General features: G+C 38.0%; 1 protein-coding gene across 1 annotated transcript in view; it reads right to left on the minus strand.

The window, feature by feature from the left end:
* Window positions 1-17,049, minus strand: part of LOC139445151 (uncharacterized) — a 40,509-nt gene extending 23,460 nt beyond the window's left edge. Inside the window, exons 1-5 of the mRNA XM_071226256.1 lie at window positions 16,869-17,049; window positions 15,805-15,997; window positions 5,110-5,176; window positions 3,913-3,988; window positions 2,830-2,925 (exon numbers count right to left, since the gene is read on the minus strand). Of these exons, the coding sequence (XP_071082357.1) occupies window positions 2,830-2,925; window positions 3,913-3,988; window positions 5,110-5,176; window positions 15,805-15,997; window positions 16,869-16,928 (492 nt within the window). The 5' untranslated portion in view covers window positions 16,929-17,049. The remainder of the gene's footprint in view (window positions 1-2,829; window positions 2,926-3,912; window positions 3,989-5,109; window positions 5,177-15,804; window positions 15,998-16,868) is intronic.
* Window positions 17,050-18,043: the final 994 nt, after the last annotated feature.

The following is an 18,043-nucleotide window of genomic DNA, read 5'->3' on the forward strand; positions in this document are numbered from 1 at the left end:
GACTACGTGGCTATCGGTGGGAAAAAAATTGGAAATCTGTTTTTTTTTCCACATTTTTTAAAAAATTAGAGTCGGCGGGTCAATAATCCGAAAAATATAAAATGCCTGGCTAAAATGACACATGTGAGTGAGATGGATTTAATGCCGCTTTTAACAGCATTCCAGTTATATCACTGCATGATGTGGGAGGGAAACCCAAAGCCCTATCTATCTATCTATCTATCTATCTATCTATCTATCTATCTATCTACAATAACATCTGTATCATAATACTGAAAGAATGAAACATGGTTATGTCACAGAAGCTGAGAGAACAGCAATGTAAACAGAAATATTTTTTGTCCATTTTCTGAGTGTGAAACTGCCAACTGCTCTGTCACAATACAGCCACCAACGATCCGTAACAAATACTTTAAAGCACAATAGAGGTGTGTAGAGTGTGGTTCAGGGTACACGTTATCTGTACCCCACTCCATGCACCGCCCCCCAAGTGAATCACTTCCTGGTTCTTGACTGGCCCCATTACCGGACTAACCTGACCCCATCAAAGAAGACTTGTGATTGAGATTATTTACTACACCAAGTGTGCTTTTGTGTTGTAATATTACACATTATGAATAGAAATTGTATCATGACAGCTCTCAGAAAGTTTAATACATCTTTCTATATTCTTAATATATTATCTTATTAAACAAAAGAAATAATCTCTAAATACTTCAAAATCATTCTGGGGCGGTTGGGTAGCCTAGTGGTTAAAGCGTCCGCTCGTCACAGCGAAGACCCGGGTTCGATTCCCGACATAGGTACAATGTGTGAAGCCCATTTCTGGTGTCCCCCGCCGTGATATTACTGGAATATTGCTAAAAGCGGCGTAAAACCTTACTCACTCACTCACACAACATCATTCTTAAAATAATCAAAGGTTACGACATATCGTCATTCACTTAAGTAACTTTAGAAACCATGGAGTAACACAATGTCTGACCTGCCCTACTTATGATATCGTGCTAAATGATCTACATCCATGTTTGTTTACATATGCACTCACACATCAGGAAAATCCTGTCTTAACTTTGTGGGAATGTTATGAAGTAGTATTTCAAGCATGGCATCACGTGTACAGAGCTTACTCAAAGTAGTTTCTGATTGGTGACCTGGATTGCATATCTATTGGGCTGTTATCCAAAGTTTATTGCACTATTGATAACACGAGCCATATGTGTTAAAATGTTTCAGAAATCTGAAGTTGGAACCATGAAGTATGAAACTAACACTTATGCTAGCAACAACAATAACTGTCAATGGCAGAACTCCAGATAACTTTTTGAGCAATTGAGTTTTTACTCTAGGGTTTCTATTTTTCATTGGGTAACCAATATTTTTTTACTCATCTATTCATCACTCTATTGGGTTTTTCCCAAAATTAGTGAACATTTTAAGATTTAAAAAAAAAATGAAATAATGTTTTAGATGCAGATAACTGTTCTAAATATATAGGCTTGACTCGGAAAGTAGATAAGCTCGTAACTGTCTTTCGGAAATTAGCTCCTTTGTACTCGCACTGAAAAAGCTTCATTGGGTATTTACACATGCTGTTTTTATACATTTGAGTTTTTGATTACATGCATGCGTTTCTGTATGCAAGTTAATTAAAAGTAACTGGGTTTTTAATATTTTTGGGGGGTATTTTACGCAAATATGCTGCTTATCTGTAGCTCGGCAATGGTTAAGATATCCAAAATAGATATGTCTACAGTACAATTGACTCAAAGATAGGTCTACAACAGTCACCTACAGTCAAGTCTCGTTTATCCGACATTCGTTAATCCGACAGTCGGCTTTATCCGACACTAATGATGTGAACCGATTAAATCAATGCTATTTAGTCCCGTTAATCCGACAGTCTCGCACTCCGACTCCTACACACCTAATTTGCAACGAATTGCAGAAATCACTCATTAATCAGTCTTAATCCGACACAGTGATCAGTGATCAGCGTACTCCGTGGTCATCTGCTCGCGAGTACACAGCCCGTGTTTTGATGCAAGACGAATCGGCTGGTAGTTGCATATTTCAACGGCTGCAGAGAAAAACTTACTTAACAATAAACAATTAATGCTTTGAATAAAGAAAACAGGATAAATCACATGCTTCTGAATAAGTCATACAGTCCGTAAAGTTTGTTTTGTGCTAAACATTAGAGGTTGCTTGATTCCGCCAACAATGTAACATAACAATATGAATATTTATTACATATTTTGTATTACGCGTTTGAAACTTATCTATCGTGTAGTTGTCCGATTTTCGATCACGAACGTTGATACTACTAAATTTCGTTTATCCGACATACTCGTTACTCCGACATAATCATATGCAACCATCGATGTCGGATAAACGGGACTTGACTGTATTTGGGTCCATGGTGTTTGCAAAAAAGGTATTGGGCAGCATTCTTTGATGTATGGGGTTGACATGCAATGGGGTTCAACGTCATGTTCGGAGAATTGCACTTTCCATGATATACAGAGAAACAGTAACAACATACTAGATACCAAAAAGAACTTGTATATGGCACCTGAAACTTCCTAAAATCACATCTGAAACAGATTTACATTCCTTAATTTTTATCAAAAGTTGGTATAGCTGTAAATATGTACTGATTGGATAGTGTGATTGGATGGCTACCTTTAGCATCGTGTCAATCGAGTCAGGCTAAAAATGTACCTATGGCAGTAATTTGGCCTGGGGCATATACCACAAGGAAATGGAGACACAATACAAGATACTCGGGGGTGATGCTGGTACATCTGTAGAACCTTGTGTACTTACATTGAGGAGGCGGAGGATAATTGGCACGTTGTTTTCAGCATCACTCTGACAAGCAATATGGAGGGGGGTGTTGCCATCGTTGTTCTGACAATTCACCTAGAACAGGACAAACATCAGACTAATCATCATAGAGACTCCATGCCACCTGGGCCTGTCTAACATAGTGACATAAGTTCTACGACTGTCGCAAGTCTATGTTAAGGTACGGGAGCTATGATGCTCTTGGTGTTAAGTGACACCGAGTAATAATGAAGGAGAATGCTTACTATCAGTAGAAATAGAGAATCTCAGCCTCATTTCTTTTGATATCTAATATATCAACGAGTGAGTTGGGTTTAAGGTGAGTGAGTTGGGTTTAACTCCTATTTGAACAGTAATCCAGTTATATCACGACATGTCAGGTTGATGTGGGCCGAAATGATGCAGGTCTCGGACATTTACCACTTTGGTAAAACCCACCGGCCCTATGGGACTGATTAACCTATAATCATAATCGGGCGAACGGAGATTCGAAACCCCAAATCATTGGTTCCTGGCATGTCCAAGGGAAGCAACTCTGCAATGTGAATTGCAACTCCTTAGATGACTGACCCCCATTTTTAAAGAAGCAATAAAGGTGATAGGGAGCTAGTGACATATTCTAGCCAGTGGGTTCCTAAAGCCACCACATTGGTATATCAAAGCATGATAGGAACATCCCTGTCAAGAGTTGAGCAGTATAGAAACATGAAGTCTTTCCACCCTTGTCACCATAAAATATCAGTACACCTCACAGATAAAATATCTATTGTATAGGAACTCAAGAACGCTGCTTTATCAACAGGATGAATAAACAAAGATCTACATTTGCACACAATTAAATCACTTTTGTGAAATAATACAGTGACCAATCAGCATATACAGGTATGTGAGAAAACATACTGTGCGTCAAGTGGTGATATGACCCAAAATAACAACATATTTCAAAAGGTCAAAAGGCATTAGTTTCCCATGACCGTAGCACTTTGTTTGACATTTCCCATTGTCATGATTGCAGCACATCAACACAACCCATTCCCGAGGTCAGAGGTCAGGTGAACTCACCGAGGCGCCATTCTGTAAAAACAACTCCACAAACTCTGTTTCCCCTGCGAAGACGGCCATATGTAGCGCTGTGTTGCTGGAACATAATAGACACATGTAGTAGAAGCACACCCCCGGCATGTGGAGTTCCCCTCAAGGGACATGGTAGAGGGGCGTGGACACACATTGTGCCCATGTGGGAGACTGGGTGGAGGAGGACATGAGGCAACTGTTTGGCTTAACCACTGGCCACATGTACTTTCATACACACACAAGTAATGGCCGATGACTCACATATCCCCTGTGTTCAATAACAAAAACACACAACCACACTTCATTCCTTAGGCCGGGCGATTTCCATGGACACCTTCGAAACACCAGTTTTCCAGCTATATTCCAGCTATATGACAGCGCTCTGTAAATAATCAGGGCCAGACGATCCAGTGATTGACATCATGAGCATTGATCCAATTGGGATACCATGACATGCATCAACCAAGTCAGCGAGCTTGGCCATCCCATCCCATTAGTCACCTCTTATGACAAGCATAGTTCCCCATTACGGGAAGCATGGGTTGTTCAAGACCTATTCTAACCCAGGGCTTCATCGGTTGGTTGGAAACACCACTGAGCTACTGTTGTAGTGCTGTACCACTATCGGGGACACGGGTGGCCCAGTCGTCTAAGGCGCCGCGATTCGCTGTGCAGAGTTGCGTCCCTTTGACACACCAGAAACCTATGATTGTGGGTTCGAATCCCGGTTCGCCCCGATTATGTTTCTAGGTTTGTCAGCACCATACCCGTGCTCATGGGTTCCACCGAATTGGAAAACATCTGAGACCTGCATCACTTGGAGCTTTCCTCCTAAAATTGGCGTTAAACCCACACACTCACTGTACCACTATCACAATCATTATTAAGTTTGTTTGTTTGTTTGTTTGTTTGTTTGTTTGATGATTAAGGCTACTCACCAATATTACAGCTATATGATGGTGGCCTGTAAATAATCATGTCTGGACCAGACAATACAGTAATTGACATAAGCACTGATCTAAATAATTAGAGTGAGCCTGACCACCCAATCCCTTTAGTCGTCTATTAAAACAAGCAAGTGGTTGCTGTAGACCAGTTCTAAGAAAATCCATTATAAGGTACAAGATAATAACATACTTTCACTATGACAACATACCTGTTGCCAAGGAAACAATTTTTACTTACCCCTTTATATCTCTGCCATCAACATCAGCGGAGTGAAAGATGAGCGTCTCGGCGATAGTCTTACATCCTGGAAACAACACAGAAATACTAACTTATTCTGTATTCAGACAGTGACAGGGAAATAGTTTCAGAAAACAAACCAACAATGAGGTATTATCAGGGAATGAATGGGCCCGAATATCTCGCCAGGGAATAACATAATTCATTCACAACACATTATCCATTATATTGCACATTAGGCCACACTTTTTTTCATTTTATGTTTCACACATTTATTCCAGCTTTTTCACACAAGGTCAGTTGAAATAAAAATAAAATAATTAACTATATCAATCATTTATTTATTTATTAATATGAAAGTCATTCTGCCATGGTGTTAAACTGCTTGAATCACTGAAAGTGATGTAGACATAGATTATATATATAACATTTTATATTGTATAACAAAAAAATCATAAAGGTTCAGTTTAAATTATTTCTTTCCCAGCTGCTTTTCAGGAGGGGCGGCAAGCCCATGAAACGAAAAACTAAAAAATGTGTGGCCTTATCATTTTAAGAAAGAAAATGAGGGAAAAAGAATGAAATGTCGATCCTACAGAAAACCATTACTGATGACAAACTGGCGTTGTAATGGCATCATGTTGTCAGTGTGTGACATCATGAAGAATGGATGACATCACCTTGTATTGTTCTCAACAATTGGGCACTGTGATGTCATACAGCTTCAAGGGACCAATCAGCATCATGAATTGTTAAACATGCTAAAACGCAAATATTATGAATTTAGCATACTCTATCTTTCTATGTAAGTGGCTAATATATAATGGAGATCTTGTATTTCATTTCTTGTCTGAACAGGTTTGATGTTTTAATCCTAAACTCATAAACTCTTTGTCTGTTTATTGTTTAACGCCGGACTCAGCAATATTCCAACTTAGGAATGGTGGTCTGTAGATAATTAAGTCTGGACCAGACAAGCCAAGTGATAGACATCATGAGCATCGATCTTTGCAATTGGGATACGATGACATGCATCAACTAAGTCAGCGAGCCTGACCACCCGATCCCGTTAGTCGCCTCTTCTGACAACCATAGTTGCCTGTTACAGCAAGCATGGGTTACTGAAGACCTATTCTACCCCGGATCTTAACTGTGTTTATGAAGATATGACATGTTGGAAATGTCTATCGACAGTCCAGCACATTTGTTTGACCATCCCATTCAACCAATATTATTATATGCCTCTAAAATGGATCTTCACGGGTCCAAATCCATTAACAAATTATTTTGTTCTACATACATGTATATACTTATATACTGTATATTGACCTAATTAAGGTATGGTTTTATAAAATCACACTTGATGGCAAAATATTTCACAATAGAAGATCTATTTTTACTAGTTATCTAGATACAGACCTAATACAATTTACAAGGTCACACTTCATAATTCAATGATAGTAGGCTCTGAAAATGATATATTATGGGTGTTCAACTAATGTGATCACAACTTAGGCATCACATACTGAAAATCATGAAATTATTGCCAGCACCTCCACCGAGAGCCAAGAATAGGTCATGAAATAAACATGATTAGCCCGTTTTACATTTAATAACACAAATCTGCCCTTTTTGCACTAATAACACAAATCCGCAACTGATTGAGGGATGTTGCTTGCTTCCTTAAACTCCTTCCTTCTCCATCACTTCACTTAAACTTCACTTTACGTTTGACCTAATGTTCCTTGAAACCAATAGCAGGAAATAACATATACGGCATATTCAAATGATACATCAGGTCAATCAACGAAGATTGGAATGTTTCCGTGATATGAGTTAGCGCAATCACTCGTACATGTTATGTATTCACACCAGGTCCTGGTGGTGCATTTCCTAATATTGTGTATATATATTATAACATTCATTGGAATAATCCTGAAAACAACACAATGCATCACTTTAAAACTAACATAAAGTCTGTTGATATTTACTTTGTTAATGTATCATGCATGTCATGCATAACAAGTTATTTGTGCATTCTTCTTTAAGGCTTTTGTTGATGTTAATTCATCAACATTCACCAATTTGAATTAGATACAACTTAGGAATGGTCATTTTGCCATGATTTAACTACATATTGCCATCAGGGACCATATGACATATGATCTCTGTTGCCATTAACTGATCACATTATTTCAAAATCTTTATCATAATGTCTGCTCATCTGTAATTAAACAGGTTCGAGAGTCAATAAGACAATGTAAGAAGGTGAGAGAGTATGTTTTCAATATTATAATTCCTCAGAACATCAAAGGCTACATTTAAAAAACACATATTTTGTTTCTCATCCAACCCTCAACGAATCCTATAAATCAGCCAGACCCTAAATACCTATCAACATGATCAAACACCTGAGTTTTTCACATATTTTTTAAAACTAAATCTGCTTCCAATTCTGAGTTTTTTCCATTCTGAGTTGCACTTTTTGTTCCAACCAATCCCGACTACAGGCAATAAAATGGCAAAACAATTATCTCTTTTTATATCACTTCTTTCGTTTAGCCCAATTCTGAAATTGGTTTGAAGTGGTTGAGATATTGAAACAAGAAATATATTAAAACATATCCCACCAAATCACATTATGATAAAAAAAAAAAAAAAATCATTTGAAGCAACGATTTTTAATGAAGCCTTGCAACAGAATATGTACATATATATTAGTTATTGAAGCAGTTTATGTTGTATCTACTTCCCCTTCTAGTCACACACGCCACGCCACCCCATCCCCGATCCCCACCCCTCAGCACACCATCCTGATTGATGACTAAACTGCCACACAAGCCCTGCTCCCACAAACAATGTCCCCGGGCTGAAGTCAGTCAACCCTGACAATTAAACATGTCATCAATTACACCTGTCACAATCTTGGTCTTCAGCATCTTAAACCTAAGAATAGATATACATATTAAACTACAGAATATTGGACTTTAATCAAAGCATGTGTGACATTAACGTTTCACATATTCTGTTCAGGAATCCTTAATGGTCAGGGCTGTGAGGGCAATGACATTGTATATCAGGTTTCTTATAACCTGCTTCCAAAACGGTGTCTTCATGTTCCCCCGACCTTTAGACATTTGGGGTCAAAATTAAGGTCGGCAAAACGGTCGGCAAAACGTGAATAGTTGCAGTTGGGTTGTTAACTGGGGATTAAGAGAACAATGGGATTAGTGTGCGTGATTTTAACTTTTAATCTGGACTATCTTTATGGTAGGACTGAAGTCGGGTTCTGGTGAACACTTGTGAGAAGAAAATGATTGAACATCTCACATTGGAGAAGAAAATGATTGAATATCTCACATTGAGAAGAAAATGATTGAAGATCTCACATTGGAGAAGAAAATGATTGAACATCTCACATTTGAGAAGAAAATGATTGAAGATCTCACATTGGAGAAGAAAATGATTGAACATCTGACATTTGAGAAGAAAATGATTGACCGTCTCAGCTGAGTAAGATATGAACTGTGTTCACGTGTCATATACATATGTATATATACTAGATCGAGTTCAAGATGTCTTCACTTCTTTTGGTAATGGCCAATGCACAGACAGAGAAGAAGTTCATTCCAACTGCTTATGGTGGAAGATATTTATGTGTTGGTGGGTTCATGTACTGTTTAAATAAGAGAAAAGCAAATAACTTGATATCTTGGGTATGTTCTACCAAAGACACGACAATAAAATAAACGACACAAAAATGTATCATAAATCTGTTATATGTTTCTACTGTTAGAATGTGTCCTGAACACCATCCAAAAACACCATTCATTGCGCGCTTGTAACAACCTCGTGTGTTAACATAACACGCACGTATCATCAAAGAAAAACCACTGGGCGGCGTAACGCGAATAATTTGTTTCTGAAAGTCGGCGTAACGCGAATGAACCTGCCAAAACAACCCACTCAATCAGCTGTGTTAAGCTTTGGGGGAGGTTTCAAGATGGCTGAATGTTTGTAGACAGATTAAGCTGAGACAGTCTGGGTCACGATCAGCTTGCAGAATATCAATCAATAGAAATAGAGAGATATCAAGGCAGTTGCACTTTGGAACAAAGAGAAAGTACTTACGTGTGAATGTTTGACATTTACTGTAGTGCATGTCTAGTGATCACATAGGTCTCCACTCAGCAATATTCCACCTATATGACGGCAGTCTGTAAATAATCCAGTCTGGACCAGACTAATGATTAATATCATGAGCATCGATACACGCAATTGGGATCGATGACATACATCAACCAAGTCAGCAAGTCTGACCACCCGATCCTGTTAGTCACCTTTTACAGCAAGCATGGGTTGCTGAAGACCTATTCTACCCCAGATCTTTGCGGTTTCCACGTACATCAAGAGCGTTTGAACTTTCTTCAGAGGCTACCATTTTAGGAGTTGAGAATGAAATTTTTATTCATTGAAAACCTGGTCATGTTGGAGGATGCTATCTATTTTTGGTATACATAGATGTGAAACAACCTGAATATTGCTGTGTAATGAATGGCGTCTACAGTGTCCTCATATCCTGGATGGTACGAGCACTCCTATGAACTCTGACATAGTTAAACCCCAATGAGGCAAGTAAGCATTTGATTTTCAGGGAAGTGGGGGGCAGATTTTGGTTTGAGATCAGCTAATTTTTTTTCCAATTGTTTTCTAATGTGCTCAGTTATAAATTTTAAAAAAATGAAAATAACAAACTGTATGCTTTGAATATATCAATACAGTCTGTTTCCTACAATACGAGGTATAAGTACTAAAAAACAGTAAAATAGGGCTTGATAATTATTTCAGAACTCTCCTCCCCACCCCTAAAAAAAGAAAAAAGAAAAAAGAAATAGAAATCAAATATATCCAGCACAGCCCATGCAATGCCAAGTTGACAATATTCTGGATTACAGTAGCATGGATCATACAGACCCATAATTATATTGAGTTGCTTCGGCAAACTTTTTACCCGAATATTAAATAACAGATTAACTAAATTTGTTGATGATAAAAACATTTTAAATCCTGCACAAGCAAATCAAATCATATGCAACTAAAATATAATTACTCGTATTTACAAGTGAATAATTAAATTTTCGTTGTGTTCATTGTAATTCCTGCATTCTGATTAGCTGAATTGGTCACATGTTATTGCATTCATTCATTACCATAGAATGTCAGGAAATCCCAAAATTACAGTCGAGCAATTCCCTTTCTGCTCACATGTGTATCGTTATGGACAGGACATCTAACAAAATTCCAAACTACCCCTTGTGACCGAAACCAGGGAAGGAATTAAACAGCAAAGGTGTAGGCTCGCTTCCCTGTTTTTCTCTCGCTCGCATTGTTCCACAAATGTCATCAAAAAATCTATGTGCAAACTTTTTGTAAGAATCAGGTACGTGGATTCATACGGTTTGCACATAGGTTTTTCGATTCATACCTCAAAAAAACCGAAAAAATACAGTCAATCCTTTACAAAATTCATACCTAGTTACAGCTACCTAGTTGATTTTAATTGTGTTTAGCCTCAGGGTAACAGGCTTGTGAAGGGGGCACTCCTTCACAGCCATCATGCTCTGGTTCACTTCCAACTCAAAACTCCTCATTGAACTTCATTGAAGATTTAAAACATGTCCATGTAAATTAGTATTTAATTGGCATCTCTCTTTAACAAGAATGATCTTAATTTGTTTTAAATATAAGTTAAAGAAATTGCAATTTCAATTCATGTTCTGCCAAGCAAATTTGTGTAACTTACACAAGTTATGGTGAAATGTTGTATTAATTATTTCCATTCCCCAACAGAAATGAACATTTTTAAAATGATTGGAAGCAGTACATTACACTGTGAAAAAGCCAAAAGCTGACCTTAAAAAGAATACTAATCAGTTTAAGGGTCATTTAGTCCATATCACAATCACTAATTATTTTCATTTATCAATACACTAATATCATTACAGTAATGTTTAACTGAGCATATATCCTAGCTGACAAAATCACTGCCACCGTACTCTGATGCGTTTTACAAAAACAGTTGTTGTCTGATGATTTGAGTGATGTGGGTGACATCATGATCAATCTCATTTAATAAGTTTTTTACTCTGTTGCGATAAATCTCAAAGTCAAGATGCGGAAAACATTCCACTGGAGGTCATGTCAGGTGAGCTTCCAGATCAGTCAATCATCAGCATGATTTCTTAATCCTTGGTATCAGCTAGCTACGTACTCAGACCAGCTTATCTGTTTGTTTTTTTTTCAAAAACGAAGGTAAATGGACAGTTCTGAATGTAGAATAACGGTCATGATATGTCATGGCTATTTGACATCCTGTAGCTTCTAAACACCCAACATTGTATAAAGTAATACTATCTGGCAATGTTATGTGTCTGTGTGGTGCTAGGAGGTTAACAGTCACATTACCGTCTCATCCTACCAGGTACCCATCCACTGCTGGGTTAACAGTCACATTACCATCTCATCCTACCAGGTACCCATTCACTGCTGGGTTAACAGTCACATTACCGTCTCATCCTACCAGGTACCCATTCGCTGCTGGGTTAACAGTCACATTACCATCTCATCCTTCCAGGTACCCATTCACTGCTGGGTTAACAGTCACATTACCATCTCATCCTACCAGGTACCCATTCACTGCTGGGTTAACAGTCACATTACCATCTCATCCTACCAGGTACCCATTCACTGCTGGGTTAACAGTCACATTACCATCTCATCCTTCCAGGTACCCATTCACTGCTGGGTTAACAGTCACATTACCATCTCATCCTACCTGGTACCCATTCACTGCTGGGTTAACAGTCACATTACCATCTCATCCTACCAGGTACCTATCCACTGCTGGGTTAACAGTCACATTACCATCTCATCCTACCTGGTACCCATCCACTGCTGGGTTAACAGTCACATTACCATCTCATCCTACCTGGTACCCATTCACTACTGGGTTAACAGTCACATTACCATCTCATCCTACCTGGTACCCATTCACTGCTGGGTTAACAGTCACATTACCATCTCATCCTACCTGGTACCCATTCACTGCTGGGTTAACAGTCACATTACCATCTCATCCTACCAGGTACCTATCCACTGCTGGGTTAACAGTCACATTACCATCTCATCCTACCTGGTACCCATTCACTGCTTGGTTAACAGTCACATTACCATCTCATTCACTGCTGGGTTAACAGTCACATTACCATCTTATTCTACCAGGTACCCATTTACTGCTGGGTTAACAGTCACATTACCATCTCATCCTACCAGGTACCCATCCACTGCTGGGTTAACAGTCACATTACCATCTCATTCTACCTGGTACCCATTCACTGCTGGGTTAACAGTCACATTACCATCTCATTCTACCTGGTACCCATTCACTGCTGGGTTAACAGTCACATTACCATCTCATTCTACCAGGTACCCATTCACTGCTGGGTTAACAGTCACATTACCATCTCATTCTACCAGGTACCCATTCACTGCTGGGTTAACAGTCACATTACCATCTCATCCTACCAGGTACCCATTCACTGCTGGGTTAACAGTCACATTACCATCTCATTCACTGCTGGGTTAACAGTCACATTACCATCTCATTCTACCAGGTACCCATCAACTGCTGGGTTAACAATCACATTACCATCTCATTCTACCAGGTACTCATTCACTGCTGGGTTAACAGTCACATTACCGTCTCATCCTACCAGGTACCCATTCACTGCTGGGTTAACAGTCACATTACCATCTCATCCTACCTGGTACCCATTCACTGCTGGGTTAACAGTCACATTACCATCTCATTCTACCAGGTACCCATTCACTGCTGGGTTAACAGTCACATTACCATCTTATTCAACCGGGTACCCATCCACCGCTTGGTTAACAGTCACATTGCCATCTTATTCTACCAGGTACCCATTCACTGCTGGGTTAACAGTCACATTACATTCTCATCCTAAGAGCTCCTATGGAGAGTCTGTCTGGTCCTGACAGAGAGAGGTGTCAAATCAGAGCAAAAGACCTGGATGCCATTGTTCAAAACAACCTAAGCAACACGACTGTCGCAAGTCTTAGTTAAGGTATTGGAAGTTAGGATCACCTTAGCGCTAAGATCGCTTTGTATAATGGCATCCAGATCTTATTGAGCTAGAGGTCACAACAGTGTATCACAATAGCAAACATTTGAAAGATTCTCATCCAAACAGACAACATGAAAAGTCAGTTCTGAAATCAATAAATTGTCTAAACGTTTTTCTTTCTTTGTTTTTGTTTATGTAGAAGTCGATATATTCCATTAGTATCACTGCGGCCTTCAAATAACTGACCCTAGGCCAGACTTATTAGTTGCTGGTGTCATGACACGCAATCAATCAAGTCATCGAGAATGACCATCCAAATTTAAACACCTCTTAAGACAAGCAATTAAACACCCGGGGGCCAATTCTAACCTGGTTCCTCCGGGTCCAAGAACCATGTTAATCCAGGTGCTACTATTCTGAAGAAAACTGACACACTAACAATTTATAGATTAACCAATTTTGATTACTGAGTAACATCCCTTTGAATATGTCTTTCCATTAGTAATTGTTAGGAAGGTGGGGTTTCCAAACCAATCAGGCTAGATTACCAGAGTTTTTAATATCAGCAAAATATCTTAGAAAGTGGATAGGATATAAAACATCTTCTATATTTTACTGTAATGGGGTGTTTCGGTTTAGATCCTTATACCAAAGTCAAACAAGACTGACAACAGTATGTGGATCTATACCTAATGTTGCCATTACGGTAAAATTAAGAAGTTTTTATCCATAAATTGTGTCTACTTTGTCATCCGTCAACTTCTAAGAAATGCCCATCAAACAATTGAAAATATCTCACAATATGAACTGTGTGTGAGTCAGTCATGGCTGATTGGAACAGCATTCAGGTAAGTCTTTGAGCCATTGAGTATTTATTCCTGTTATCTTTATTATCACATTATGTTATAACTCACAATGGGTATTTTGTACATCTGTGGTGTTCAGGTAGCTTCTAAAAGCCTATGTTTGTGTGCTAACTCAAATGAGTCACATGACACATTACCTACTAACAGTGACACATGTCTAAGTTACAATAAGACAGAAGTGTCACATCTGTACACACTGAAATGCTACATTTGTAATTATGCACATTAGGGATGGGTATTGGATGTTTAAAGTGTATCACAATATATTACAATGCACAAGGCTGTATTGTAATATGTATCACAATATATTGTATAATTCCAAATTTTGAATGCAAAAGCAATTTGAAACATCACTGCAGGAACAGAAGTTTATGAATGGAACAAAACAAGATGCTGGAACAGCATAATGCTTACTCATTCAATAAATACTCAAGGATGCAAGCTCCGGGACAGTGGTGACTTGGTGTTATACCACTCCCACAGAAGAACTCCAGAATGCAAACTTGCATTTTGGAATTACGGAAACATTTTGAAGGTACATGTATTTGGCAAGTGTATAACATTAAACACATAATAAAAATTGCTATTTGAAATCACCCAATATACCGAGCATTAAAACATGATATTGTGACACATATTGTTGAAAGAATCAATCTCAATTTACCTATATACCGGTAATACCACACATCCTTAATGCATAGTGTTATTAAACTATTGGGTTATCAAATTTCTTCATGGGTATTTGTACTCCTGCAACTCAACATTAATTAGATAGTGTGATTTAGTGAATGTATTTTATGCAAATACATAGTTTATCTGGAGCTCAGATATATGACGGTGTGTCATTGTTGCGTGGGAGAAAGTTCAATGCGACAAATGTCATGTCATTATGGAAGATGGCCAAATGAAATCTGTCAGTTGACAATATCAAACGAACAATAAATATTGTTCAGTAAATAACTTTATTGATTTCAAGATACCTCATAAGCATGTTAAGAGATCAAAGCATAAATGAAAGTTGATACCAATGGTCACTGGTTAGTTTTTGTATTTCTTTGGTTTGACCAATATGAAAAGAAGTAAGGAAGGAAGTAAAAAATATATATTTGTGTTCAGGATTACATGGATCTAACAGATATGGATAAGTACCATATTTTCTAGAGTATAGTGCGCACTTTTTAAAAAAAACCCCATAGCTGTGTAGAAGGGGGTGCGCATTATACACGAATTATGAGTTTGGATGTTTTTTCCCCCCCATGGAAAGACACTACCGTGAGCACGAAACACCGGAAATACCATATCAACAAATCCATACTGAAGTACGCAAAATAATCATGTAATTACACTGTCTGGCTAGTAGTTAGGTAGTTTTTTGGTTTACCCTTTTAGGTAATGTTGAACATAATGCCATGTGCAGATGGCTTGTCAGAACTGATGCTAGTTGCAATTTATTTCAAATTGTAGGTCAAAGTAACTATGGCAACAATAATATGCAGAAACATCAAATTTGTTTTTGAATGTAAAACATAATTTCTTGATGGCTGTTTTCAGCTGTGATAAAAACAGTTGGTTCGCAAGTGAGACAAGGGATAAGCTGGATTACCCCCTCCCCCCCAAACACACAAGTATTTGAGGGCATGGGGCCTTAGATCTTAAGGACAAATTTTTTTTAATAACCTTACCATTCAGCGTCGCAATAATGAGAGGTGTGTATTCCGTATTCCGCTCATGACAGTTTATGTCAATATGACCCAGCTCCAGACGTATACGTCCACCAGTAGATTTGGTACGGTCAGGCAGACTGACCAGTGGACTCTCTGACCACGTGTTTGTGTTTCGCTTCACGTTGTATCCTTTATCCGGGAGCAGCAGTTTCTAAAACAGGATGTAGTAGGGTGATATTGATGTACACTCCCAGATAAAAATGCCAGTCCACTCCCACTCATACCCCATAGTTCCTTAGGTGAACAGAAATCACTTATTTACATTCACAACTGTTCAGATATTTCAATATGACAAAATATTATCAATACCGAATCTATATGAAAACAATCTGCAAATAACACTTGGAGAAAACAATTAGAAGCCGATGTAAAATGTGTTCACCACGATTTTCATTCAAGGATCCATGGGCCAAGGATAGAGTTGGGGGTAACTGACACAGGAACTTGTTATTGGTCAGTAAATAATAATATATATCCTACATGTAGTTACGTACGTAAGTAGGGACTTACATATAGGGGTATATATTTATATTGACTGACCACTAACAAATTACATATTGGGGTATATATTATTATTTACTGACCGATAACAAATTAGGTTCCTGTGAACATACCCTATAACAACTTACCAGATCAATAATGCGATATACTAAATAGTTTTTCTTGAGACATATCTAGTTTTTATGATACTATTGAGTGGCGAACAGATTCTATAACCGAAGCAAAAACAAAAACAATATCATTCATTATTTCACACATGTACATTTTCTTTAGAGAAGAAAATAAATTTGTATTTGAAAGTTCATATAGGCCTAGCCAACATCTGCTTCGCTAGAGACCATATATCGATATATGCCTCTGGCTTGGCTATACTTTCACAGCCGAGCACCAACAGTAAAGACATTGTCACATAAACTCTATCAGGCATCTTATCGTTCATGCCACAGGACAACCTGGGGCCGTGGTGTTTATTAATATAAAAAAAACTACCAGAGTAACCTAAATAATATTCAAACAAATACCTGAACTTTTGAAGCGTCATTGTGCTTTACTGCTTTGATCAGGTCGCTTTCCCTTCCCATTTTCCACAAAAGAGTTGATGAGAGTCGGCCAGAACACTGTTATCGTTAACTGTCAAGTGATGAATGAGTCTTGCATGCCTCTGACATGACACGCTACGCTTTGCTTCCTAAATGTCAATCAACGTTGATCACGTGACACGGAAGTAAACAGGAAGTGAGTCACATAGGATATTCTTATCGACTAAATACAAAGTGTTAAATGGATCTCTACCAGTTTCCGTTTCCTATCTTTTAGGGATGAACACTTAACGAATGATTCTATATTTTTATCATTAGCATGATTTTTGTTCGTGTCACATTTGAAATTCAATATTAGACAAATCACTATGATGATATAACTTGTATATATGCAGTTTTCTTTATTGCATGTGCAAAGTAAATTTACAATATTTTGATAAGAGAAACCACACACACACACACACACACGCACACACACACGCACGCGCGCGACTTGGCTTACACCAACGTGCAGACATTTGGATCATGCATTCTGCCTACAGCTAATTCTGCCTCCAGCTAATTCTGCCTTCAGTTTATAATACTCATTATAATTTGAATGTGGCGATTAGTTCCACTTGACTGAATGTTTACTGAATACCTGTCATCCCTTTCCTATAATAGACTTATCCTTTCAGCACAAATTATGCAGACCAGTCCATAAAGAAATGTGAATACATATCAAGCTATCTTGTCTCAAAAGACGCAGAGAGAACTGGCTTCTGACATGTACTGATGTTACATTTAATCTGAAATGTGACATGACTTATTTTATGTCAAGATGACATATATGAAAATACGTGTACTTATTATTTGATCATGATATCACTGGTGATAACATATGTGATAATTATGTTATGTTTTCATGAAAGAAATAAGATGAATGCAATACAAATGAAAGATGTTGATACAATTGGTAACCTTTTACAAAATGAATAATCATTTCTCACCCGAATATCTTTGTAGGCTTGTACCTAATACAGTTTCGGAAAGCGAAAACTACAGCTTAAGGGATAAAGCCAATCCTCAAACAGTGACGTGTAAAACAAAAGCACATGCAGATTCATTAAAACCAGCTCCGAAAAAACTTCAGAATTTGCTACCAGAAATGACAAAAC

Source organism: Haliotis cracherodii, unplaced genomic scaffold (genome assembly GCF_022045235.1).
Source record: "Haliotis cracherodii isolate W230 unplaced genomic scaffold, xgHalCrac1.p SCAF_6, whole genome shotgun sequence".
Taxonomy (NCBI): Eukaryota; Metazoa; Mollusca; class Gastropoda; order Lepetellida; family Haliotidae; genus Haliotis; species Haliotis cracherodii.